We start from the raw sequence: 26,046 nt of genomic DNA, 5'->3' as shown, positions 1-26,046 counted from the left end.
TTACGACATCCGTGCATATTTTGCATAGTTCTAAAACTAGTGCATTATCATTGCTAACTATGAAGTTATTACTATGTTTTTCAACAGATAATCCCAGAGGATTGTGTGCCTCATTTCATGTATCAGAATGGTAGGCTTGATGTTTTGAATATACAACCAGGTCATCCTACGAATCTCAACTGTCCATACCGGATTTCTAAAAGAAGTGGAGACATGCAAATCAAAGAATGGAAAAAATGTATGGACAGTCGCAAGGAGCTTCTTGGAAGCAAAAGGAAGCGAGGCGCAAGAATTGGAGACAGGATGATCTCCATTCTCCATAATGGAGAGTCAGGGTCTATATTGTTTTATGCTATTTTACCTTAAAGAGGGTATTTCGGTCCTACCTAATACTGATGATCATGTGCTAAGAACAATTAAGTAGGGTTGGTTCGATGACTGTGAGGATGATGATCGTATGACTTGTTATTAATAACGAGTAGAAGTTGTATGATGATGATTAGTAGGACTTGTTATTATATATGATGATGCATGATGCGTGCATGAAGAGTTATTATATATCAGCGGGTGAAATGAACATGGATTGGATTGAAGTGAAGGCAACATGCATGTGGTGCGTGTCGAAAGTAGTACAATCCAAACTTGATCAAGTCCGGATTAGTATTACTTTCGACATGCACCACATGTTGCCTTCACTTCAATCTAAGCCATGTTTAGGCATAGCAGTACGTAGCGTTGGTAAACCAAGCACGGAGATATAAGAGAGGACACTTCTCTCTAATAGCTACCTAATAACAACCTAAAGTAACCCCCCAAAACCCCCAAACCCCCCCCCTTTCAAAAAAAACAAAAACCTCAGCTCCTGCCAGGTGCTGACGCGTGGATGCCTATTGGTCCCGGTTGGTGGCACCAACCGGGACCAAAGGCCCTCCTGCCTGGGCTCCCCGCACCGGCCACGTGGACGGCCTTTAGTCCCGGTTCGTGTAAGAACCGGGACTAAAGGGCTAGGGCATTAGTAACGACCCTTTAGTCCCGGTTCCTGAACCGGGACTAAAGGCCCTTATGAACCGGGGTAAAAGCCCCTTTTCCTACTAGTGGGCGTCCGTGACGAAGAAGTCAGTAGTCGAGCTGAGCGCTCTCCAAAAACCTTATTATAGGCAATTTACCCCAAGTGGTTCTGCTGCTTCCATGAGACCTCCTATGTTTGAGGGTATCCACTATAAGAGGTGGCGCGTGAGAGCCGTCTTATGGTTTCAAACCATGAGTTGCTATGACGCCACTCTTGGCAAACCTGAAGGAGAGCTTGATGCTCAACAGGCACAAGCTTTTCAGAAAATGGATACTCTGTTTAAGGCTGCTCTCTTGAGTGTTTTGGTGAGAACATAGTTGATGCTTATGCATTAATTGATAATGGAAAAGATATGTGGGACGCACTCGAGGCCAAGTTTGGGGTCTCGGATGCCGGAACTGAGTTGTACATCATGGAGCAATTCTATGATTACAGGATGACTGAAGAGCGCTCCGTGGTTGAGCAAGCTCATGAGATACAGTCATTTGCTAGAGAACTTGAGCACTTCAACTGTATGCTACCGGATAAGTTTGTTGCCGGAGGTATCATCACTAAGCTTCCTCCTTCGTGGAGGAACTTTGCTACCTTACTGAAGCATAAGAGACAGGAGTTTTCCGTTCCGGATCTCATTTGTACTCTTGATGTCGAAGAAAAGGCGAGAGCAAAGGACACACGTGCTAGAGGTATTGAGGGAGGATCTAGTGCCAATCTGGTACAGAAGAAGAACTTCCAGCCCCACAAGTTCAAGAACAAGGGCAAGTTTGATGGTAAAGCAAAGTTTGATAGGAAGAACAAGGCTGTGCAGCACACAAACTTCCAGAAGAAGAATGACAAGAAGAAAGGTGTTTGTCATGTGTGTGGGGATCCTGATCATTGGGCTCCTAGTTGCCCTAATCGCTATGACAAGTGTCATCCTGGGAAAGGCTGCAAGACCGCTAATGTTGTCATTGGAGACACTGACATGAAGGACGCTGGGTATGGTATATTTCCCACTATTCTTTCAGCATGTCATTCTCCTGATTGGTTGATTGACACGGGTGCTAATGTGCATGTATGCGGTGATATTTCCATGTTTTCGTCTTATCAGGCCGCAGGGACTTCAACCGTGCTGATGGGCAACGGTTCAAGTGCTTCTGTTCGTGGTGTTGGCACGGTCGATCTGAAGTTTACTTCGGGGAAGATCGTGCGACTGAAGAACGTGCATTATGTCCCCTCTGTCAATAAAATCTTGTTAGCGGATCTCTTCTGTGTAGAGATGGCTATAAGCTTGTCTTTGAGTCGAATAAATTTGTAATATCCAAGTATAGAACCTTTGTTGGTAAAGGCTATGAGTCAGGAGCCCTATTTCGTTTATCCTTATCAGACATTTGCAATAAAGTTGTTAATCATGTTTGCAACAATAGTGAATCAAATGTGTGGCATTCACGTTTTTGTCATGTTAACTTTGGTTGCATGTCACGACTAGCGAAGTTGAACTTAATCCCTAGTTTCACCACTGTCAAGGGATCTAAATGTCAAGTTTGTGTGCAAGCTAAGCAACCTCGTAAGTCTCACACGACTGCGGAAACGAGAAATCTTGCACCACTAGAGCTCATACATTCAGATCTATGTGAAATGAATGGTGTTTTGACAAAAGGTGGAAAGAAATATTTCATGACGTTAATTGACGACTCCACTAGATACTGCCATGTGTATCTTCTGAAATCTAAGGATGAGGCTTTGAACTTTTTCAAGATCTATAAAGCTGAAGTGAAAAACCAACTTGATCGAAATTCAAGAGGCTTAGGTTCGACCGTGGTGGAGAGTATTTTTCCAATGAATTTGATGCTTTTTGTGCAGAACATGGTATAATCCATGAGAGGACGCCTCCCTATTCACCTCAGTCAAATGGGGTGGCCGAAAGAAAGAACCATATTCTAACAGATTTGGTTAACGCCATGTTAGACACATCGGGTCTTTCCAAGGCATGGTGGGGGGAGGCGATATTGACTGCATGTCATGTCCTAAACCGAGTTCCCACAAAGAATAAAGAGATAACTCCATTCGAGGAATGGGAGAAGAAAAGATTAAAACTCTCTTATCTACGAACCTGGGGTTGTTTGGCGAAAATCAATGTGCAAATTCCAAAGATGCGCAAGCTTGGACCAAAGACCGTGGATTGTGTTTTCCTGGGATATGATTTTCATAGCATTGGTTATAGATTCTTGATTGTAAAATCTGAGGTACCTGACATGCATGTCGGTACGATCATGGAGTCGAATGATGCGACTTTCTTCGAAGGTATCTTTCCCATGAAGGATATGGCTACCTCATCTAATCAAGAGATGCCTAATTCATCGAATCAGGAACAAGTTACAATTACCGAACCTGCCATTTCGATGGAACACTTTGAAAGTTCTGTGGAGGAGAACAATGAAGTTCCTACTAGGAGCAAGTGACAGAGGACTGCAAAGTCGTTTGGTGATGATTTTCTTGTGTATCTCATAGATGACACTCCTAGTTCTATTTTAGAGGCTTATGCATCTGATGATGTTGACTACTGGAAGGAAGCGGTTCGTAGCGAGATGGATTCCATCTTGGCGAATGAAACTTGGGAGATAACTGATCGTCCTTACGGGTGCAAACCTATAGGGTGCAAATGGGTATTCAAGAAGAAGCTTAGGCCTGATGGTACTATTGAAAAGTACAAGGCTCGGCTCGTGGCTAAGGGTTATACCCAAAAGGAAGGTGAAGACTTCTTTGATACTTACTCACCTGTGGCTCGACTGACCACTATTCGAGTTCTACTTTCACTAGCTGCCTCACATGGTCTTCTCGTTCATCAAATGGATGTTAAGACTACTTTTCTTAATGGAGAGTTGGACAAGGAAATTTATATGGAACAACCAGATGGGTTTGTACTAGATGGTCAGGAAAATAAAGTGTGCAAGTTGCTGAAGTCTTTGTATGGACTCAAGCAAGCACCCAAACAGTGGCATGAGAAGTTCAAAAGAACTTTAACAACTGCAAGCTTTGTTGTAAACGAAGCTGACAAATATGTGTACTATCGCCATGGTGGGGGCGAGGGAGTTATCCTTTGCTTGTATGTTGACGACATAAGCTAATGGATGGGTCAATTCAATCACATCATTCTCTAATGATGTGATCCCATTCATCAAATGACAACTCTTTGTCTATGGCTAGGAAACTTAACCATCTTTGATTAACGAGCTAGTCAAGTAGAGGCATACTAGTGACACTCTGTTTGTCTCTGTATTCACACATGTACTATAGTGACTGCAAGCCCTCTCCAACACCATATGATGCTAGCGTGCTGCTTCGAAAGAATGGAAGAATTGCTAGAGATCAATTGAAGTATTCTCAGATTATTGGCCTGCTTATGTACTTAGCCAGTGCTACAAGACCTGACATCTCTTTTGCTATTAGCAAACTGAGTCAGTTTGTTTCAAAACCAGGAGATGTGCATTGGAAAGCTCTAGAGAGAGTTTTGCGTCATTTGAAAGGCACTGTGAATTATGTAATTCACTACACTGGGCACCCAAATGTGCTTGAAGGGTATAATGACTCAAACTGGATCTCAAATGCTGATGAGATAAAGGCCACGAGCGGATATGTATTTACTCATGGAGGTGGCGCTGTTTCTTGGAAGTCTTGCAAGCAGACCATCTTAACGAGGTCAGCAATGGAAGCAGAACTCACAGCACTAGATACAGCTACGGTTGAAGCAGATTGGCTTTGTCGGCTCTTGAATGACTTGCCGGTTGTTGAGAAACATGTACCGGGTGTCCTTATGAACTGCGACAATCAAACTGTGATCACGAAAGTGAGCAGCTCAAAGGATAACATGAAGTCATCAAGACACATTCAGAGAAGGTTAAAGTCTGTCAGTAAAATAAAAAACTCTGAAGTTATTGCATTGGATTATATCCAAACGTCTAAAAATCTGGCAGATCCTTTTACTAAGGGTCTATCACGTAATGTGATAGATAATGCATCGAGGGAGATGGGTATGAGACCCACAATATGAGTTGTTCACAGTGGTAACCTAGTCTATGTGATCGGAGATCCCGTGAATTAGATGTGGAAGACAAGTAGTTGGTCAACTGAGAGGAGAGTATCCTTACTGTTAACAATACCACTCCATGAAGATGCAATACTCTCCTAAATCTGCATGGCAGGTTGATGTATATCTTAATGTGTTCTAAGTGGCTCATTTAAGCAAAAGATGTTGTCCGGCAGAACATCTTTTGAAGAACACACCTATATGAGTCTGATTGTCAAACGTCGCAATCTATGAGAATAGGGTTCTCTCTAGTAAACTCATGAAAGGTCACAGAGTATGACGCATAAGCTCCACCCGCGGGGAAGACCCACGGTAGCCTAGTATCGGTCAAGGCTTTGTGTGAAGCTAGATTCGCAGAAAACTTGCAGTTCAAGGCCCAGTGCACTGTTCAAGTTGCCTACTAGTGTAGCATAGAGTTCTAGGTGGAAGTTCAACTTAACAGTCTCCACTGCAATACCGATATATAAAACAGTGTTTTGGAAACAAAGGCAAATTTCTGTGTGCCTCTGGGATCTGGTGGGGGATTGCTGGAATTTAGTCTACTTTGGGACAGCCCAATAACTATTCAGAAATTCCTAAATGAATCCTAGAGGCCCACTTAGCCCCTTTGTGCAAGGCAAGGGATACTTACTAAAGTTTAGTCCCACATAGCTAGTTTAGTGGGAGTTGGACCTCCTTATAAGGGAGGTTCTTTCCCCACTTCTATGAGGATGAAAATAAGAGGGATATCCACGCGCGCTCCTCCGCCGCCCGCCACGCCTCGTCACGACGCGCCGCGGGTTGCGAGAATGAGCCGATATCTAAATTTTTGCCACGCACTAGGGTATACGAAAGGTCACTCGGGAGCTAGAAAGTTTTTGCTGTAGTGGATATTGAATACGAACGCTGCACCCTTCGGCTGCTGCCTGTTCGTTTCGTCTCCCGCATTCCCTTCAGCTCCCGGCGCAGCCTCTCGCCTCCTTCTCTTGCGCCTATAAAAGGGAGGTCGCTCCTCTCAGAGAGACGCACGAGAACTTCTCCTTCCTCTCGCCACCGGTTCCAATCTCTGAGCTGTTGCTGTCTTCCTCATCCCGGCTTGCGGCGTGCACCGCGAGTCGGGACAGTAGGCCTCCGAAACTGCACCTTTTGAGTCCTGTACGGGAGAAGGGTGATAAGGTTTTTGGGGAGCGCTCAGCGCGACTACTGACTTCTTCGTCATGGACGCCCCGGACTCCGACGACGACTTTTTCCCCGACGTCGACAACCTCCTCGACGACATGGCTGGCGAGGACACCGACCCCAAGATCGGTGCATCTGCTCCTGTTCCGTACGTTCACATACTCTTTTTTTTAGAGGTTCTGTCACAACTTCTTGCTCTACTGTCTGTTTTAGATGTGTTCGGTTCTAGCTCATATATACAGATGCTATTTACTTCTCTCTGTCGAATTGCATGTCTTGTTTTATGTTTGCTATATTAGTCATGCTTTATCTAGTATTTCTGTCAATAAAATCATTCGATAAATTGCTTATATTTCCAACACCTAACACCTCCTCGTCGTCCTCGACCGCCGCCGGCCGATCGACCGGATCTTGGCAACAGATGGAGGATATTTGGACCACATCGTCTGCCGTCTCCCGCCACGAAGCCTCGCCGCCTCCTGCTGCGTCTGCAAGGCCTGGCACGCCATCGTCGATGATCACCGCCTCCTACGCGCCGACCTGCTCCCGCTCTCGCTCGACGGAATAATCTACTGGACGACGGACACGCAGGCCCCGAGGCTCTTCGCTCGCCGCTCGACGGTGCGCGACATCACCGGCCGTCTCGGATACCTCGATGGCAAAAAGCGGTGGTCCGGCCTGGCCCATGTACAACAGCTGCAATGGCATCATCTTTGCCCCCTGTACCGTGCACGTGCACCGTGGCAACCGCTACATCGCGTACCAGCGTACGATCCCACGGTGTCACCGCGTTACAAAGTGTGTGTTGTTGATCCCTGATACTTCGGATCACGTACCAGTTAACACGGCCGAATGGCCACCGCCTTCATACATTATCCGCGTCTTCTCGTCAAAAAGTTTGTATGTGCTGGAAGGAGAGGCCTTTTGTGCGACAAGGGGAGGCCTTGTATTTGTTCCACTCAGCCTACTGGCAATGCCTCGCATATATGGTTTCATTTTGAGGTATTTGTACTCACTCCCCCATCCACCGTTCATAGTCTCATTTTGTTTTTCTTACAAATGATGCGTGGGCTACCAAGTAATTAAATTTCCGAGAGGAAACAAATTAAGGACTACCTCGTCTAGGAAAGTCAGTGAAAGGGGTATATTGTGCATTGAATCATGGAATATCCAAATGTGAAATTTGGTTCCTTGACGAATCTTGTGGCCAGATGGAATGGGTGCTGAAGAATGAAATCAATCTTCAGCCAGCGGTGACAAAATATTCAAGCGTGCATGTTGAAGATGGACCGTGGATCTTACAATCGCGTCGTCAAATGGATAAGCGTTTGTTGTTGAAAAATGTCGCTAGCCTTAAACTCGGAGACGCTAACAACGAAGCCCTATCGAAAGATGATTTTGAATGGGACTCTGACGATGAAAACATGATTGGCACTGCAGACTGGCCTCAAAAATCCGACGACAACTCTTCTCATTATGAGTGTCTTGGCTTTCATCCTTACAAAGAAATTGCCTTGTTCTGTTGGTCCAATAAAATAGTAGCATACCATTTAAATAGGTCGAAGATTCAATATTTAGGCAAGACGGCACACATATCTGCCAAGAAGCTTGTGGCTTGCACATACGCTCCATGTTGGATGAGGGACTTACCTGGAAGCACTTAATGCTACTCCCTCCGTCCTAAGATTCTTGTCTTACATTTGTCTAGATATGGATATATCTAATGCTAAAACGTGACTTGATATACATCCGTATCTAGACAAGTCTAAGACAAGAATTTTAGGACGGAGGGAGTATTATGTACCAATATTCTCCTATATTAGTCACAAACTCTTGATCATTTTCTCGAATATTACGTCTTGTAGTGGTGATCATGTCACACGTGTTGCCCTCTCGGTGGAATTAAATCAACTTGCCACTTTTTTGTTAGTTTCTTGGCACATTGTTCTTAAGTAACTTGATTGACTCCTCGATAAGGGGCACTGGTATGTTTTATTCTGTTTTATTCAGTTCATTAGACAAAATGTAACAGTTCTTCTGTGTTACAACAAGGGGTTTTTATCATTTATGCCACCAGTTGTGTCCCACTACTCAGTTTCGCCACTAGGAATTTCAACTGCTAAAAAATGCCATTGCTTCGTTACACACATGCTCAAAAATGCCACTGGACATCATTATTGTGATCTCTTTTGACATGTTATAATGGCATAAATACCTATGAACCAACATGTCAGCTCTCCCTCTATCTCACTACAATAAAGTGTGGGGCCCACTTGATCCCAAGATCGTTCTTATTTTCCTGTAAAATTATTCGCTTACTTACTCCTCACAAGTGGGGCCACACTTATCATTGTGAGATAGAGAGAACTAAAATGTGGGTCTAGCTTTTTTTTGTCATATTGGATGGTCAACAAGTTTGACATGAAAATAACAATGTCTAATGGCATTTTTTAGCAACCATCTAACGGAACGATGGCATTTTTTATTTATCTAATGGCATTTTTAAGTAAGCATCTCACGAATCTATGGCATTTTTGAGCGGCTGTAATTTCTAATGGCAAAATTGAGTAGTGGGATACAACTGGTGGCATAAATGATAAAAACCCCAACAACTTATTGTATTGATCGCATAAAATGGGAATTGAAGTTAGTAGAGATTGTTCCAATAGATGTACTTTTTCAATTGTAATAATAATAATAATAATATTATTATTATTATTATTATTATTATTATTACATAATTTATGTGTTTCTTACTAGCTAGTGTACTTTTTAAAATATTGTCGACAAACGAAGTAAATGGGTCTTCCTGTTGCGTTCCGGTAAATGGTTTGAGAGATAAATTATTCCTCTGGTTTTGTGTTTAAGTTATCGGGAGTATCTCATTTTGGAAGGATATAAATTGTGAATCTGTGATGTACATCCAGCGCGGTTAATATAATTATTATTTTTATTTTTTAAGTTATGTGAGTATCCCATTTTGGAGGATATAAACTGTGAGGTACATCGAGCATGTTAAAAAAAAATTCCTTTTGGAAGCGTTGGCGTATACCACTAAACCTTCGGATAGCCATTAATTTTCCATGTGGCCCGGCAGATTTACCCTATGAGATTTCTCTTAGAGAGCACGCCCGATTATTTGTTACACTCTCTTCACTTCAAAATATACAGCGCTGTGGATTTTTCATTAACATTGGCTCCAAAATATCCTACGAAGGAGGCGGTGTGGTCCTTCGTTATCACCAAGGGCGCTTCATGGCCAGAGTGTGCCATTTTGTCTCAGTGCCATTCTCAGCTGGCAATCAAGATGGGACCTTCTATGGTTATGTAGAAGACTGATAATCAAGGTATTGCTAGGAGCCTGGCGAAGGAGGAAATAAACAGGTCGGTATATGGTCCGCTTACCGAGGAAGTGAAGGAGTTGCTAGGATCCAGTGAGAGGGGTTCAAGTTACAATGGGCACGACGATCTATTAAGAGCAAGGATGTTAATATAGCCATTTGTTGGCTATATCTCATTGTCATGTCATCCATAGTCATCTAATAGACAACATGTATAGTAGTTAGCTATAGAGATGTAGGTACTTTATTAATACATGTCTCGTCTTACACTCTCATAAAGTTTCTTGCAGTTTGTGCTGCAGCTGACTCTTAATCTGCAGTATGTTTCTCTTTCTCTCTTGTCCAACTCAATAACAATATAATATTTACACTCTTATAGCATGCTTTCTGATGAAGTGGCACATTGCTCGGCAAAAGAGGGGTGCGGTAATAAATTGTGTAAGGCGTGGTTGCATGTGCTAATAGCATGTATTTTGAACACTGTGATTGCTGAAACGCTATGATATATAAGACCACAGGTTCTCCACTAAAAAAAACATTGGCACGCAAATAAGTTCAATTCCAAACAGATACATGAATTCCATACAGAAGTTCGTTCGCATATAGAAGGGGAAGAAAAGAGTTTTTTGAGGGGTGGGAGCATAGTTGGGCTGGGCCTTGTGGGTTTTCAGGATGAAAAGAGTGGTTATTTTAAACAAACAGAAGGAGCCCAGTTGGGCTGGGCCTGCTCGCGAACTTTGTTTGTTTATCAAGACTGCTCAGGGAGCTTATAAGATGGGGCCCATGTGTGCTCAATCTGGCTACTGGTTTGAGTGTCCCAGCCAAAGATGAAGAATTTTAAATGTCAGTTTTCAGTTTTTCAACAAAAAAAAGGCAATTTTAAATTTCAAATAACATCTTTGAAAGTCAACTAAAAAGAGCATTTTTAAACAGCACCACTGAAGACGCCATTACCAAAATCATCAAAAAAAATCTCTAAAGAAGTTATATGATTTGACCAATAAAAGTTGAGTAGAATTGTTATCTCTTCCATGCCTTTGATAGAGACAGCATTGACAGTTAACAAGAAACAAGAGACAATGCACTGGAAACAGGAGGGATCAACATAATGCAGCACGAGGGACCATGTTGATAAACTATATGTGCTGCTATTTATATATAGTCAACCCTTGTTCCAGGATCACAGCAGGATCAATTCAGAGGCTTAGCTGCATGCTTTGCCCATCCAACCGTGACCCATTCAACAATCCATACAGGTTGGAAGCTACTACTCACTAGTTAACTTAATATAATGATGCCACCCAAAACAATCATCAGCAGTGACACAAGAGATCGGTCGATCGACGCTACCAAAACAAGCACACAGGCTATAGTGTGCCCCCTCGTCGCCCTTTAGTCGGCTAGGACTTATCATCTAAGACAGAATAAATATACGCGGCGCCGCTATCTCGACCCTGTTGTTAGAACCCTAACTGAGATGTAGGCGAGGCCCATCGATCAGGAGGAGGTGATTGCGGGGGTCTCCAGCGGCTCCGGGACCAGGCTGTTGCTTGGTTTCTGGCCCTGGTCTTCCCACACCAGGCCGACCTCGTACTCTGGGACATAGTCCTGCAGAAGGTACATGGATACTGTTATAGGGTTTAGGTTATCAATGAAGCAACAAAAATAAACAGCCAACCTTCATGGATTACAGAAGGAAAGTTCAGTTTCAGAATTTGGGATAAACTGACAAATACAGAGTTTGGATCTGACCTCCAGCTTCATGACTAGCTCCTTGGCTGTTGGGGCCGAGATAATGATCTGCCTCGCCTCCTGGGTGATGAAGCCTTCGTTGACGGCCACGTCGATGAACGACAGCAGTGGGTCATAGAATCCATCGACGTTCAGCAGACCGACCTGATACGCGATTGCGCAAAAGACATATACCAGGAATAAGTACAAGTAGCGACAGAAAAATGCAATGCATGATTCGACAGTGTTGATTACTGAATGATCCACTCCCACCCACAGAATAGTATCTGATATCAACAGACAACTAAATAGCAAATTTGGCAGGCCTGAAGATCTAATAATAGTGACAGGAGAGATATAAGATAAATGTAGAACTGACGGTTGTGTCTATCCCCTCAAACACTCAGCATTTTATATTGCTAAGCAATTATTGAACAGCAAGACAGCAATACATCTTTCTTCTAGATGACACAAAATGTCTTTTTTAGATCCCAGAACATTGATTTGATAGCTGTATGGGAATATTCATAAAGTGTGCAGGATTATCCTATAAGAGGAGCGAATATTAAAGTCGGGAATGCAGATCGCATGCCTTCGAAGTGATGCTGATAGCTCCTTTGATTAAAGTCTTTACAATAATTTGTTGCCATGAGGGTGAAATTATTTAGTAGCCACATGTGAACAAAGGTGGTAGGATCAGATCACAACGGCCCTAACGATCGACATTATGATAAAGAAAGAACGCGTTCATACCTAGATACTAAAATAGTGTGGGTTGACAAAACATATGCAGACAAGCACATCATCCCCAGATGATTGGGGTTGTGTGATTTTTGTATGAAAAGCACCAAGAACAGAAGCTACTTCTTACCGGCTTCTTATGTATTCCTAGTTGTGCCCACGTGATCACTTCAAGCAACTCCTCCAAGGTTCCATAGCCGCCTGTCAAATTAACTGAATTGTCAAACTCTACAGCACAAAATATGCATGATTTATTCCACATTTTCTCACTTGTAGAAGAATTGGAGTGGGCTATTGAATTTGTACCTGGTAAGGCAATAAAAGCATCAGCAAACCGAGCCATTTCGGCCTTCCTCTCGTGCATGCCAGAAACAGCTCTAACTTCCCCTACAGGATCCCCGGTTACCTACAGCAGCATGAATCAGGGATTGTAAGCAACCAAGCATTCAGAAATTTTCCGAGAATAACACCAAGTATAAAATTGACTAGTACATCTAATTAAATTTTCCAAGAATAACGATTTTAACTGTAAAATTAATCAAGGCTAGACTAAGTAGTAGTAGTACAGGTCATGTTGCAGGTGTATTGAAAAGCAGAATAAAGACAGTCATCACAACAGATACAGATTGATAAGGCCTCTTTACAACCAGTAAAGGTGTGGAAACTAATTTCTAATCCATATAATAAACACAAATATCTGCCTAAGAGTGTATAGTGCAGATTGCATATATAGTTATTTCTTGCAGTATTAATAGCATTTAATATAATCAAGCTACATTAAGAAGAAAATCAAACTACATAAGATTCACACAAGTTTTGGACATTAGATTCAAATATATATATATGGTGATGCATCATCATTCATCATGCTGAAGCTGAACAATAAATATCCTGGCAGCTAGCTTGCACACCCAGTCAAGGTTCAGAAGTGGAGAGCAGACCATGCAATGCAATGGCAACAAAATAGAGGTTGCAGCCTTTGACTCACCTCTCTGGGCATGAGTGATCTTGGGATGATCCTGGCAGCAAAAAAGAAAAAGAAAGGGGACCAAATGAGAGAGAGCCACATTAATTCCTCCAGTTCAAAGCAGTCAAACAAGCAGTAGTACTACCACTACCAGAGCAACAGGTTGATCTTACTTTCCCCATGTAAAGCTAAAGAAACTGAGCAAGGCCTAGAGCCACAGCTATCTATCCATCTACACATACACATATCCAGAGCCAGGCCTTTCAAGAACTGGACAATGCATAATACAAATATATAATACAGCCACTGCACAAATAATAGTTCTGATCTAGTAAAAAACGGTATAAACTTAAAGGTGGCAATAATGTGATACAGTACTAGTCACCCAGCTGCTTGTTGCAGCTGGGGAAGGCAGTGAGGCCCCAGCCCCCAGCTCCCTACCCCATGGCCATGGAGGGCATGGAAGCATCTGCCCTTTCGAAAAGGATTGGAAAAGGAGCTTCCGTTCCTGTGAAACACGACGCGACCGGCATGGCTTTGCCCCAAAACGCAACTGGCATGCGCAGTGCCATGGAGCCCAGCTGCACCCTCCTGCAGTCCTGCTGCACAAAGCTTCCACAAGGCTGCCATTTTTGGGGCAGGTGGGAGCTGAGCTGAGCTGCTGGGTCAGGGTCTGGGGGCAGGAGCAAAGCACCCAGACCGAGCAAGAAGGGCAGTAGGCCATAAAGGCAGTGTATGCACCGAGCGGAGAAAGAAGAGGTACAGCGCGTGTAGGTGCGTGTGGGCGGGGAGACAATGCGGGCAGAGGTGGATAGTGATGGTGCGATGGGGGGTGGTTAATGGTGGGATGGGAGGAGTGCTCACCCGATGACATGGCGGCCGCCGGCGTGGACGGCGTGGGAGACGAGGCCCATGAGGCCGATGGAGCCGCCCCCGTAGACCAGGTCTATGCCCCTCTCCACCTGCACACACACACAAACACAACGGAGCAGTCAGGCACATGTATTACAGTTACAGTGCTGCAAAGAAAATTCTACTAGTCTGTTGTTCACATCAGAGGAGCAGGTCAGGTCAGGTGGTGGCATGGCATTGAATCCAATTCAATTGAATTGAACCTTGGTGCATGCAAGGAAGCAAGCAATCATGGCAGGTTTTGTTTGGGCGTTTGGGCAAGCAAGTGAGGTCATGGCAAGCAATGATGGTGCATGGATGCCATAATGTCAAGGGGAAATTTAAGTGACAAGAAGTAAAATTAATGGCCGCCGGCCGGCTACGGCGGATGGGGGCGATTCCGGCGAGCCGGACGACGCGCTCCTCCCCTATGACTACTCCATGAACGGCATGATTCTCGTTGTGTTCTTGCACTCACACTCGCTCGCCGTATGATCGATCATGCAAGAATGGTGCGGCTCGGCTCCCCATGACCCAGTACGCCCGGCCCACCTACCTAGCGAGCAGCACCCCAATCCCATGACCTCCAGCGCATCGCCATGACCTCCAGCGCGGACGAACGAGCCGATCGTGCGCCTCCACATGGATCGATCGACCCCAACCGAAATCGACCAACCAAATCGGGGAGAGATCGACGGGAAAGGAGGCCCCTTTTCTGTCTTCCCCGCAAGAACCCGAACCCCGTAGGCCGCGACGGACAGAGTCGAGCCGAGAGCAAGGCGGCGGCGAACGGGGGAGGACGTAGGCAAGGTTAGTTACCATCTCCTTGCCGAGGTTGACGGCGGCGTCCTGGTAGCTGGCCTTGCGCCCCTTGGCGCTGCCGCAGTAGACGCAGATCCGCCGGAACCGCGACGCCCGCCCCTCCGCCGCCACCCGGACGCCGTCGCTGTCCTCCCCGATGCCGCCCACGCCGCGGCTCGGCTCCGGCGGCGCCAGCGCCGGCTTCATCTCCATCTCCGCGGCCGGCGCGGCCCCGATGGCGAACGCGGGCGGGCCCACGGCCACAGCCGCCGCCGTGATGCTCATGGTCTTCGCGGCGTGACGATCGCGTGCGTGCGTGCCGGCGGCTGCGGGGCGCGCGAGAGATTTGTTGGGGGAGGGGAGGGAGCAGAGGGGAGTGGGAGAGGCTACGCGGCGAGTGATGGGGGAGGGAGAGGGTGGCCCGGCCCTGCGAGGACGGGAGGCTATATAGGCGCGTGGCGTGGGTCCGCCATGGATGGCCTAGGGTTGGGTTCCTTCCTTCCTTCCTTTGTCTCGTTCGTGGACACGCTTTGCTCCCACAACCCCGCAGGGGTTAGGTGGACAGTGGTATCTCCAACCCACCAGGATTCAAATCCTGGTGCTCGTATTATTCCTGGATTTATTTCAGGATTTCCGGCGATGCGCTTAGTGGGAGGAGACGTTCCCGTCGACAACGAGCCGCCTATGGTGGCTTCGTAAATCTCAAGATGATATGCCGGCTCAGTCTCTCGGAGGTGCTCATAGGGGTAGGGTGTACGTGTGTGCGTTCATAGGGGTGAGTGTATGCGCGTATATATGAGTGCTTGTGTCTGTACTAATGCTCAAAAAAAAAACTTCTCACTGCTGTATTCTTTGTTTTCATCTCCCATTTCTGTTTTCCTTTTTATGTTTTCCTTCTACAAGCAACTTTTTTCCCCCTAGTGCACATATGTATTTTTTTCTTCCATATTGGTTCAATGTATCTCACTAATCGACCCCTCAAGAAAAGAAAATGCGAAATGTCTCCTTGTTGAGCCTTCGATGATGGGACATATGTCCCCACCTACTCTTATATGTTTTTTAATTCTCGACGAATACGTGATTTCAAATTAGGCTTTTCAACGGATGGCTACATGTCTTTTTTTCCCTACTTGCTTATGCCAAAAGGTCCATTGAGTTGTCTTGTCCCATAAGGTTTGGGCTTGCTGGAAGGCGAGACGGGTCATGACTCTGCATCTAGTGTCAAGTGTGTCGTCCTCATAGTACGTTCATTTACTTCTTTGTTAGTTGCAATGTTGACACGACGAAAAAGATCATGATGCGGGTGGTGTGTTGGCTCCATGGTTCATGTCATCTATGTCCAGTGACTCATCGCATTCCAACTTTTTTCTAAAGGTGATTGGAAACTTGAAAGCCATGATAAGTTGTGTCATGGGTCTGTGTCTCGGGTCGAATGTGTCGTCTTCATGGCACGTGCATTTATTTATTTGTTAGTTGCAATGTTGACACGACGAAGAAGATCATGATGCGGGTGGTGCTTTGGCTCGATGGTTTCCGTCATCTATGTCGAGTGACTCTTGTTCCGATTGTTCCTCACGTCTGGCATTCCAACTTTTTCTTCTAAAAGGTGATTGGAAACTTGAAAGCCAGGATAAGCTGTGTCATGGGTCACGTAGAGCGGACAGGGAGAGATGACCGTGATGTTGGTGGTGTTTTCGCTGGATGGTTCGCATCCTCTATGTCAACTGACCCATTAGTTCGACCCTTGCTCATGTCTGGCACTCCAACTTTTTTGAACAGAGATTCGAAACATGAATGCCAGGATCAGGTGTGTCATACATCGTGTAGGACGAACAGGGAGAGGTGGCGAGAGGCCATCCATATACGTGTGTGGTGAGTGTGTGGGCCCATCCATCCATGTCTTGTTCTGCTTCGGCTGGTTGTTTCCTTGATTCATTCTATCGTTTGTGTGACATGATTTTTCTCAATAATTTTCATCCTTGCGTTTTACTTCCTTTTTCTTTTTTCCACTTTTTATCCGTCTACCTTTTCTTCTTATTATATTTCTTATTTCTTTATGTTTATTTGGTATTATTTCCTTTTCTGTTTTCCATTTTTTCTACAAACTTTTTTTCTAGTCTACATATCTTACCTTTCCTTCTATATTAGTACAATATATCTCACTAATGCATCCCTCATAAAATCTCACTAATGGGAAAATCTCCTTCTTTGGTCTTCCACAATGGAACACAAGTCCCCCCTACTCTTACATTTTTAATTCACGATGAATATATGTTTCCAAATTAGACTTTTCAATATATAATTGTTTACATGTCCTTTTTCATAGCGACTTATGCCAGTAGGACCATGGGGTTGTCTTGTCCGATGCGGTTTCGGTTGGCTGAAAGGAGAGATGGATCATGGGCTTGCATCTCATCTCAAGTGTGTAGTCTTAGTATTCGTTCCTTTATTTCTTTGTTAGTAGAAACGTCGACACGACGAAGCACATCAAGATGCGGGTGGAGTTTTGGCATGATGCTTCCAGTTCTCTATGTCGAATGAGCCACTGTTTCAATTGTTTCTCACATCTGGCATGCCAACTGATACATCCATTTTGGATCATGCTTTTATATCGATATTTATTGCATTATGGTCTGTCATTACACATTATGTCACAATACTTATGTCTATTCTCTCTTATTTTACAAGGTTTACACGAAGAGGGAGAATGCCGGCAGCTGGAATTCTGGGCTGGAAAAGGAGCAAATATTATAGACCTATTCTGCACAACTCCAAAAGTCCTGAAACTCCACGGAAGTCAGTTTTGGAATATATTAAAAATATTGGGCGAAGAAAGCACCAGAGGGGGGCCACACCCTGTCCATGAGGGTGGGGGGCGCGCCCTACCCCCCTGGGCGCGCCCCCTGCCTCGTGGGCCCCTTGACAGGCCTCCAGTGCCCATCTTTTGCTATATGAAGTCTTTTGCCCTGGAAAAAAATCAGAAGGAAGCTTTCGGGATGAAGCGCCGCCGTCTCGAGGCGTAACCTGGCGAAACCAATCTAGGGCTCCGGCGGAGCTGTTCTGCCGGGGAAACATCCCTCCGGGAGGGGGAAATCATCACCATCGATCCTCTCATCGGGAGGGGGTCAATCTGCATCAACATCTTCACCAGCACCATCTCCTCTCAAACCCTAGTTCATCTCTTGTATCCAATCTTTCTCTCAATACCTCAGATTGGTACCTGTGGGTTGCTAGTAGTGTTGATTACTCCTTGTAGTTGATGCTAGTTGGTTTATTTGGTGAAAGATCATATGTTCAGATCCTTTATGCATATTAATACCCCTCTGATTATGAACATGAATATGATTTGTGAGTAATTACGTTTGTTCCTGAGGACATGGGAGAAGTCTTGCTATAAGTAGTCATGTGAATTTGGTATTCGTTCGATATTTTGATGAGATGTATGTTGTCTTTGCTCTAGTGGTGTTATGTGAACGTCGACTACATGATACTTTACCATTATTTTGGCCTAGGGAAGGCATTGGGAAGTAATAAGTAGATGATGGGTTGCTAGAGTGACAGAAGCTTAAACCCTAGTTTATGTGTTGCTTCGTTAGGGGCTGATTTGGATCCATATGTTTCATGCTATGGTTAGGTTTACCTTAGTTCTTCTTTCGTAGTTGCGGATGCTTGCGAGAGGGGTTAATCATAAGTGGGATGCTTGTCCAAGGAAGGGCAGTACCCAAGCACCGGTCCACCCACATATCAAATTATCAAAGTAACGAACGCGAATCATATGAGCGTGATGAAAACTAGCTTGACGATAATTTTCATGTGTCCTCGGGAGTGTTTTCCTTTATATAAGAGTTTGTCCAGGCTTGTCCTTTGCTACAAAAAGGATTGGGCCACCTTGCTGCACCTTGATTACTTTTGTTACTTGTTACCCGTTACAAATTACCTTATCACAAAACTATGTGTTACCAATAATTTCAGTGCTTGCAGAGAATACCTTACTGAAAACCGCTTGTCATTTCCTTCTGCTCCCCGTTGGGTTCGACACTCTTACCTATTGAAAGGACTACGATAGATCCCCTATACTTGTGGGTCATCAAGACTCTTTTCTGGCGCCGATGCCGGGGAGCGAAGCACCTTTGGTAAGTGGAATTTGGTAAGGAAAATTTATTAGTGTGCTGAAATTTACTGTCACTTGCTACTATGGAAACTAATCCTTTGAGGGGCTTGTTCGGGGTATCTTCACCCCGACCAGTGGAGAAAAGAGTTGCTCCTCAACCTACTGAACCTACTGAAAATGTTTACTTTGAAATTCCTTCGGGTGTGATAGAGAAACTGCTAGCTAATCCTTTTACAGGAGATGGAACATTGCATCCTGATTTGCACCTAATCTATGTGGATGAAGTTTGTGGATTATTTAAGCTTGCAGGTATGCCCGAGGATGTTATCCTGAAGAAGGTCTTCCCTTTATCTTTGAAGGGAAAGGCATTGACATGGTTTAGGCTATGTGATGATATTGGATCATGGAACTACAACCGATTGAAATTGGAATTTCATCAGAAGTTTTATCCTATGCATCTGGTTCATCGTGATCGTAATTATATATATAAGTTTTGGCCTCGCGAAGGAGAAAGTATCGCTCAAGCTTGGGGGAGGCTTAAGTCAATGTTATATTCATGCCCCAATCATGAGCTCTCAATAATCGCTCCATGCTCGATACTTCTTGTACTGGTTCTTTTATGATGAAGACCATTGAATTCAAATAGGATTTATTGGAAAGAATTAAACGCAACTCCGAAGATTGGGAACTCGAAGAAGGTAAGGAATCAGGTATAACACCCAAGTTTGATTGTGTTAAATCTCTTATGGATACCGATGTTTTCCGTGAAGTTGGCACTAAATATGGACTTGACTCTGAGATAGTAGCTTCTTTCTGTGAATCTACTCATGTTGATCTTCCTAAGGAGAAGTGGTTTAAATATCATCCTCCCATTGAAGTAAAAGTACTTGAACCTATTAAAGTTGAAGAAAAGACTATCACTTATAATGTTGATCCTATTGTTCCTACCGCTTATATTGAGAAACCACCTTTCCCTGTTAGAATAAAGGATCATGCTAAAGCTTCAACTGTGGTCAACAAAAGTAATATTAGAACACCCAAACCCTCTGAGCAAATTAAAGTCGAACCTAGTATTATTATGGTTAAAGATCTCTTGGTTGATAATATTCATGGGCATGTTATTTACTTCTGTGATGAAGCTGCTAGAATTGCTAGACCCGATACCAAAAATAAACATAGACTTGTTTTAGGCATGCCTGTTATTTTTGTTAAAATAGGAGATCATTGTTATCATGGCTTATGTGATATGGGTGCTAGTGCGAGTGCAATACCTCATTCTTTATACGAAGAAATTATGCATGATATTGCACCTGCTGAGCTAGAAGGTATTGATGTTACAATTAAGCTTGCCAATAGAGATACTATTTCACCAGTTGGGATTGTTAGAGATGTTGAAGTCTTGTGTGGGAAAATTAAATATCCTACTAATTTTCTTGTTCTTGCTTCCCCACAAGATAATTTGTGTCCCATTATATTTGGTAGACCCTTCTTGAATACTGTTAATGTTGGGGAACTAGTAATAATTCAAAATTTTCCTACGTGTCACCAAGATCAATCTAGGAGATGCTAGCAACGAGAGAGAGGGAGTGCATCTTCATACCCTTGAAGATTGCTAAGCGGAAGCGTTACAAGAACGCGGTTGATGGAGTCGTACTTGCGGCGATTCAAATCGCGGAAGATCCGATCCAAGTGTCGAACGGACGGCACCTCCGCGTTCAACACACGTACAGCCCGGGGACGTCTCCTCCTTCTTGATCCAGCAAGGGGAGAGGAGAAGTTGAGGGAGAACTCCAGCAGCACGACGGCATGGTGGCGATGGAGCTCGTGGTTCTCCGGCAGAGCTTCGCTAAGCACTACGGAGGAGGAGGAGCAGTTGGAGGAGGAGAGGGCTGCGCCTGGGGAAGGGTGCAGCTGCCCTCTCTCCCCCTCACTATATATAGGGGGAAGGGGGTGGAGGAGGCGCCCTAGGGTTCCCTAGGGGAGGGGCGGCGGCCACGGGGGAAACCCTAGATGGGTTTGAGCGCCCCCACCCCTAGGAAACTTGCCCCCAAGCCGGGATGGGTGGCTGCCCTAGGGGAGGCGCCCCCACCTCTCCAGGTTACGTGAGAGGGGGTGGGAGGGGCGCACAGCCCCTTAGTGGGCTGGTGTGCCCCCTCCCCTTGGCCCATAAGGCCCCCCCCAACGCTTGCCGGGGCCTCCGAAACACCTTTCGGTCACGCTGGTCGTCACCCGGTACTCCCAGAATAATTCCGGACTCCAATACCCTTCATCCAATATATCGATCTTCACCTCCGGACCATTCCGGAGTTCCTCGTCACGTCCGGATCTCATCCGGGACTCCGAACAACCTTCGGTAACCACATACTATTTCCCATAACAACTCTAGCGTCACCGAACCTTAAGTGTGTAGACCCTACGGGTTCGGGAACCATGCAGACATGACCGAGACACCTCTCCGGCCAATAACCAATAGTGGGATATGGATACCCATATTGGTTCCCACATGTTCCATGATGATCTCATCAGATGAACCACGATGTCGGGGATTCGATCAATCCCGTATTCAATTCCCTTTGTCAATCGGTATGTTACTTGCCCGAGATTCGATCGTCGGTATCCCAATACCTCGTTCAATCTCGTTACCGGCAAGTCACTTTACTCGTTCCGTAATGCATGATCCCGTGACTAACTGCTTAGTCATATTGAGCTCATTATGATGATGCATTACCGAGTGGGCCCAGAGATACATCTTCTTCATACGGAGTGACAAATCCCAGTCTCGATTCGTACCAACCCAACAGACACTTTCGGATATACCTGTAGTGCACCTTTATAGCCACCCAGTTACGTTGTGACGTTTGGTACACCCAAAACATTCCTACGGTATCCGGGAGTTGCACAATCTCATGGTCTAAGGAAATGATACTTGCCATTAGAAAAGCTTTTAGCAAACGAACTACACGATCTTGTGCTATGCTTAGGATTGGGTCTTGTCCATCACATCATTCTCCTAATGATGTGATCCCGTTATCAATGACATCTAATGTCCATGGTCAGGAAACCATAACCATCTATTGATCAACGAGCTAGTCAACTATAGGCTCACTAGAGACATGTTGTGGTCTATGTATTCACACATGGATTACGGTTTCCAGTTAATACAATTATAGCATGAACAATAGACAATTATCATGAACAAGGAAATACAATAATAACCATTTTATTATTGCCTCTAGGGCATATTTCCAACAGTTTCCCACTTGCACTAGAGTCAATAATCTAGTTCACATCACTATGTGATTGTAATGAATTCAACACCCATGGGGTTTGATCATATCTCGCTTGTGAGAGAGGTTATTAGTCAACGGGTCTGAACCTTTCGGATCCGTGTGTGCTTTACAAATCTCTATGTCATCTTGTAGATGCAGCTACCATGCGCTACTTGGAGCTATTCCAAATAACTGCTCTACTATACGAATCCGGTTTACTACTCAGAGTCATCCAGATTAGTGTCAAAGTTTGCATCGACGTAACCCTTTACGACGAACTCTTTTACCCCCTCCATAATCGAGAAAATTCCTTAGTCCACTAGTTACTAAGGATAAGTTTGACCACTGTCATGTGATCCATTCCTGGATCTCTCTTGTAGCACTTGATTGACTCATGGCAAGGCACACTTCAGGTGCGGTACACAGCATATCATACTGTAGAGCCTACGTCTAAAGCATAGGGGACGACCTTCGTCCTTTCTCTCTCTTCTGCCGTGGACAGATCTTGAGTCTTACTCAATGCTCACACCTTAACACAGCCAAGAACTCCTTCCTTGCTGATCTATTTGAACTCCTTCAAAATCTTGTCAAGGTATGTATTCATTGAAAGTACTATTAAGCATTTTTGATCTATCCTTATAGATCTTGATGCTCAATGTTCAAGTAGCTTAATCCAGGTTTTCCATTGAAAAACACTTTTCAAATAACCCTATATGCTTTCCAGAAATTCTACATCATTTTTGATCAACAATATGTCAACAACATATACTCATCAGAAATTCTATAGTGCTCCCACTTACTTCTTTGAAAATACAAGTTTCTCATAAACTTTGTATAAACCCAAATCTTTGATCATCTCATCAAAGCGTATATTCCAACTCCGAGATGCTTACTCCAGTCCTTAGAAGGATTGCTGGAGCTTTGCATACTTGTTAGCATCTTTTAGGATCGACAAAACCTTCTGGTTGTGTCACATACAGCCTTTCCTCACGGAAACCGTCAAGGAAACTTTGTTTTGACATCCATCTGCCAGATTTCGTAAATGAAAATGCAGCAACTGCTAACATAATTCTAACAGACTTTAGCATCGCTATGACTGAGAAAGTCTCATCACAGTCAACTCCTTGAACTTGCCGGAAACTTCTTTGAGACAAGTCGAGCTTCATAAATGGTGACATTACCATCAGCGTCTGTCTTCTTCTTAAAGATCCATTTATTCTCAATGGCTTGCCAATCATCGGGCAAGTCCACCAAAGTCCATAATTTGTTCTCATACATGGATCCTATCTCGGATTTTATGTCCTCGAGCCATTTGCCGGAATCCGGGTCCACCATCGCTTCTCCATAGCTCGTAGGTTCATTGTTGTCTAGCAACATGACTTCCAAGACAGGATTACGTACCACTCTGAAGTAGTACGCATCCTTGTCGACCTACGAGGTTTGGTAGTTACTTGATCCGAAGTTTCATGATCACTATCATAAGCTTCCACTTCAATTGGTGTAGGCGTCACAGGAACAACTTCTTGTGCCCTGCTACACACTAGTTGAAGTGACGGTTCAATAACCTCATCAAGTCTCCACCATCCTCCCACTCAATTCTTTCGAGAGAAACTTTTCCTCGAGAAAGGACCCATTTCTAGAAACAATCAATTTTGCTTCCGGATCCGAAATAGGAGGTATAGCCAACTGTTTTGGGTGTCCTATGAAGATGCATTTATCCTCTTTGGGTTCGAGCTTATCAGGCTAAACCTTTTTCACATATGCGTAGCAGCCCCAAACTTTTAAGAAATGACAGCTTAGGTTTCTCTAAACCATAGTTCATACGGTGTCATCTCAACGGAATTACGTGGTGCCCTATTTAAAGTGAATGCGGTTGTCTCTAATGCCTAACCCATAAACGATAGTGTTAATTCGATAAGAGACATCATGGTATGCACCACATCCAATAGGGTGCAGCTATGATGTTCGGACACACCATCATGGTATGCATCACACTATGGTGTTCCAGGTGGTATTAGTCGTGAAACAATTTCCACAATGTCTTAATTGTGTGCCAAACTCGTAACTCAGATATTCATCTCTATGATCATATCATAGACATTTTATCCTCTTGTCACAACGATCTTCAACTTCACTCTGAAATTACTTGAACCTTTCAATAATTCAGACTTGTGTTTCATCAAGTAAATATACTTAGCATCTATTCAAATCATCTGTGAAGTAAGAACATAACGATATCCACTGCGTGCCTCAGCACTCATTGGACTGCACACATCAAAATGTATTACTTCCAACAAGTTGCTTTCTTGTTCCATCTTACTGAAAACGAGGCCTTTCAGTCATCTTGCCCATGTGGTATGATTTGCATGTCTCAAGTGATTCAAAATCAAGTGAGCCCAAACGATCCATCTGTATGGAGTTTCTTCATGCATATATACCAATAGACATGGTTCGCATGTCTCAATCTTTTCAAAAACGAGTGAGTCCAAAGATCCATCAACATGGAGCTTCTTCATGTGTTTTATACCAATATGACTCAAATTGCAGTGCCACAAGTATGTGGTACTATCATTACTATCTTATATCTTTTGGCATGAACATGTGTATCACTACGATCGAGATTCAATAAACCATTCATTTTAGGTGCAAGACCATTGAAGGTATTATTCAAACAAACAGAGCAACCATTATTCTCCTTAAATGAATAACTGTATTGCGATAAACATAATCCAATCATGTCTATGCTCAACGCAAACACCAAATAACAATTATTTAGGTTTAACACCAATCCCGATGGTAGAGGGAGCGTGCGATGTTTGATCACATCAACCTTGGAAACACTTCCAACACATATCGTCGTCTCACCTTTGGCTAGTCTCCATTTATTATGTAGCCTTTTATTTCGAGTTACTAACACTTAGCAACCGAACCGGTATCTAATACCCTTGTGCTACTAGGAGTACTAGTAAAGTACACATTAATATAATGTATATCCAACATACTTCTGTCGACCTTGCCAGCCTTCTCATCTACCAAGTATCTAGGGTAGTTCTGCTTTAGTGACCGTTTCCCTTATTACAGAAGCACTTAGTCTCGGGTTTGGGTTCAACCTTGGGTTTCTTCACTAGAGCAGCAACTGATTTGCCGTTTCATGAAGTATCCCTTTCTTGCCCTTGGCCTTCTTGAAACTAGTGGTTTTACTAACCATCAACAATTGATGCTCCTATTTGATTTCTACTTTCGCGGTGTCACGAATAGCTCAAGGATCATCATATCTATCCCTGATATGTTATAGTTCATCACGAAGCTCTAGTAGCTTGGTGGCAGTGACTTTGGAGAACCATCACTATCTCATCTGGAAGATTAACTCCCACTCGATTCAAGCGATTGTAGTACTCATACAATCTGAGCACATGTTCCACGATTGAGCTTTTCTCCTTAGTTTGCAGGCTTAAGAAACTTGTCAGAGGTCTCATACCCTTAGTTTGCAGGCTTAAGAAACTTGTCAGAGGTCTCATACCTCTTGACGAAGGCACTAGCCTGAAATCCCAATTTTAGTCCTTGGAACATCTCATATGTTCTGCGATGTTTCAAAAACGTCTTTGGTGCCTCAATTCTAAACCATTTAGCATTACGCACTGAACTATCATGTAGTCATCAAAACGTGTATGTCAGATGTTCGCAACATCCACAACCGACGCTCGAGATTCAGCACACTGAGCGGTGCATTAAGGACATAATCCTTCTGCGCAGCAATGAGGACAATCCTCAGTTTACGGACCCAATCCGCATAATTGCTACTATCAACTTTCAACTAAATTTTCTCTAGGAACATATCTAAAACAGTAGAACCAAAGCGTGAGCTACGACATAATTTGCAAAGATCTTTTGACTAGGTTCATGA

The 26,046-nt window shown here is 44.1% G+C and overlaps 1 protein-coding gene across 2 annotated transcripts; it reads right to left on the bottom strand.

The window, feature by feature from the left end:
• Positions 1-10,759: 10,759 nt before the first annotated feature.
• LOC123183363 (cytokinin riboside 5'-monophosphate phosphoribohydrolase LOG) lies at positions 10,760-15,293 on the bottom strand. 2 transcript variants are annotated; one of them, XM_044596155.1, is made up of 7 exons: positions 14,781-15,273; positions 13,935-14,032; positions 13,092-13,122; positions 12,410-12,509; positions 12,234-12,304; positions 11,384-11,527; positions 10,760-11,239 (listed from the first exon to the last, which is right to left on the bottom strand). In XM_044596155.1, exons 1-7 carry the CDS (start codon positions 15,045-15,047, stop codon positions 11,129-11,131), a joined length of 822 nt encoding a protein of 273 aa, XP_044452090.1. In that variant the 5' UTR covers positions 15,048-15,273; the 3' UTR covers positions 10,760-11,128. The 2 variants fall into 2 exon arrangements, with proteins under 2 accessions (XP_044452090.1, XP_044452089.1); XM_044596154.1 differs by having other exon boundaries at positions 12,234-12,509; positions 14,781-15,293.
• Between the last annotated feature and the right edge of the window lie 10,753 nt (positions 15,294-26,046).

Source organism: Triticum aestivum, chromosome 1D, assembly GCF_018294505.1.
Source record: "Triticum aestivum cultivar Chinese Spring chromosome 1D, IWGSC CS RefSeq v2.1, whole genome shotgun sequence".
Classification (NCBI taxonomy): domain Eukaryota; kingdom Viridiplantae; phylum Streptophyta; class Magnoliopsida; order Poales; family Poaceae; genus Triticum; species Triticum aestivum.
Note: the sequence above shows the minus strand (reverse complement) of the source record. Positions and strands in the feature narration are given on the sequence as shown.

Bases quoted from the DNA above. Each gene is read 5' to 3' on its own strand.
- LOC123183363 (XM_044596154.1), bottom strand. From the start codon at position 15,047: ATGAGCATCACGGCGGCGGCTGTGGCCGTGGGCCCGCCCGCGTTCGCC. The intron at 12,510-13,091 runs GTGAGTCAAAGG...ATGCTGCTGTAG, and splicing joins GATCACTCATGCCCAGAGAG to GTAACCGGGGATCCTGTAGG. The intron at 11,240-11,383 runs GTCAGATCCAAA...TACCTTCTGCAG, and splicing joins AGCTAGTCATGAAGCTGGAG to GACTATGTCCCAGAGTACGA.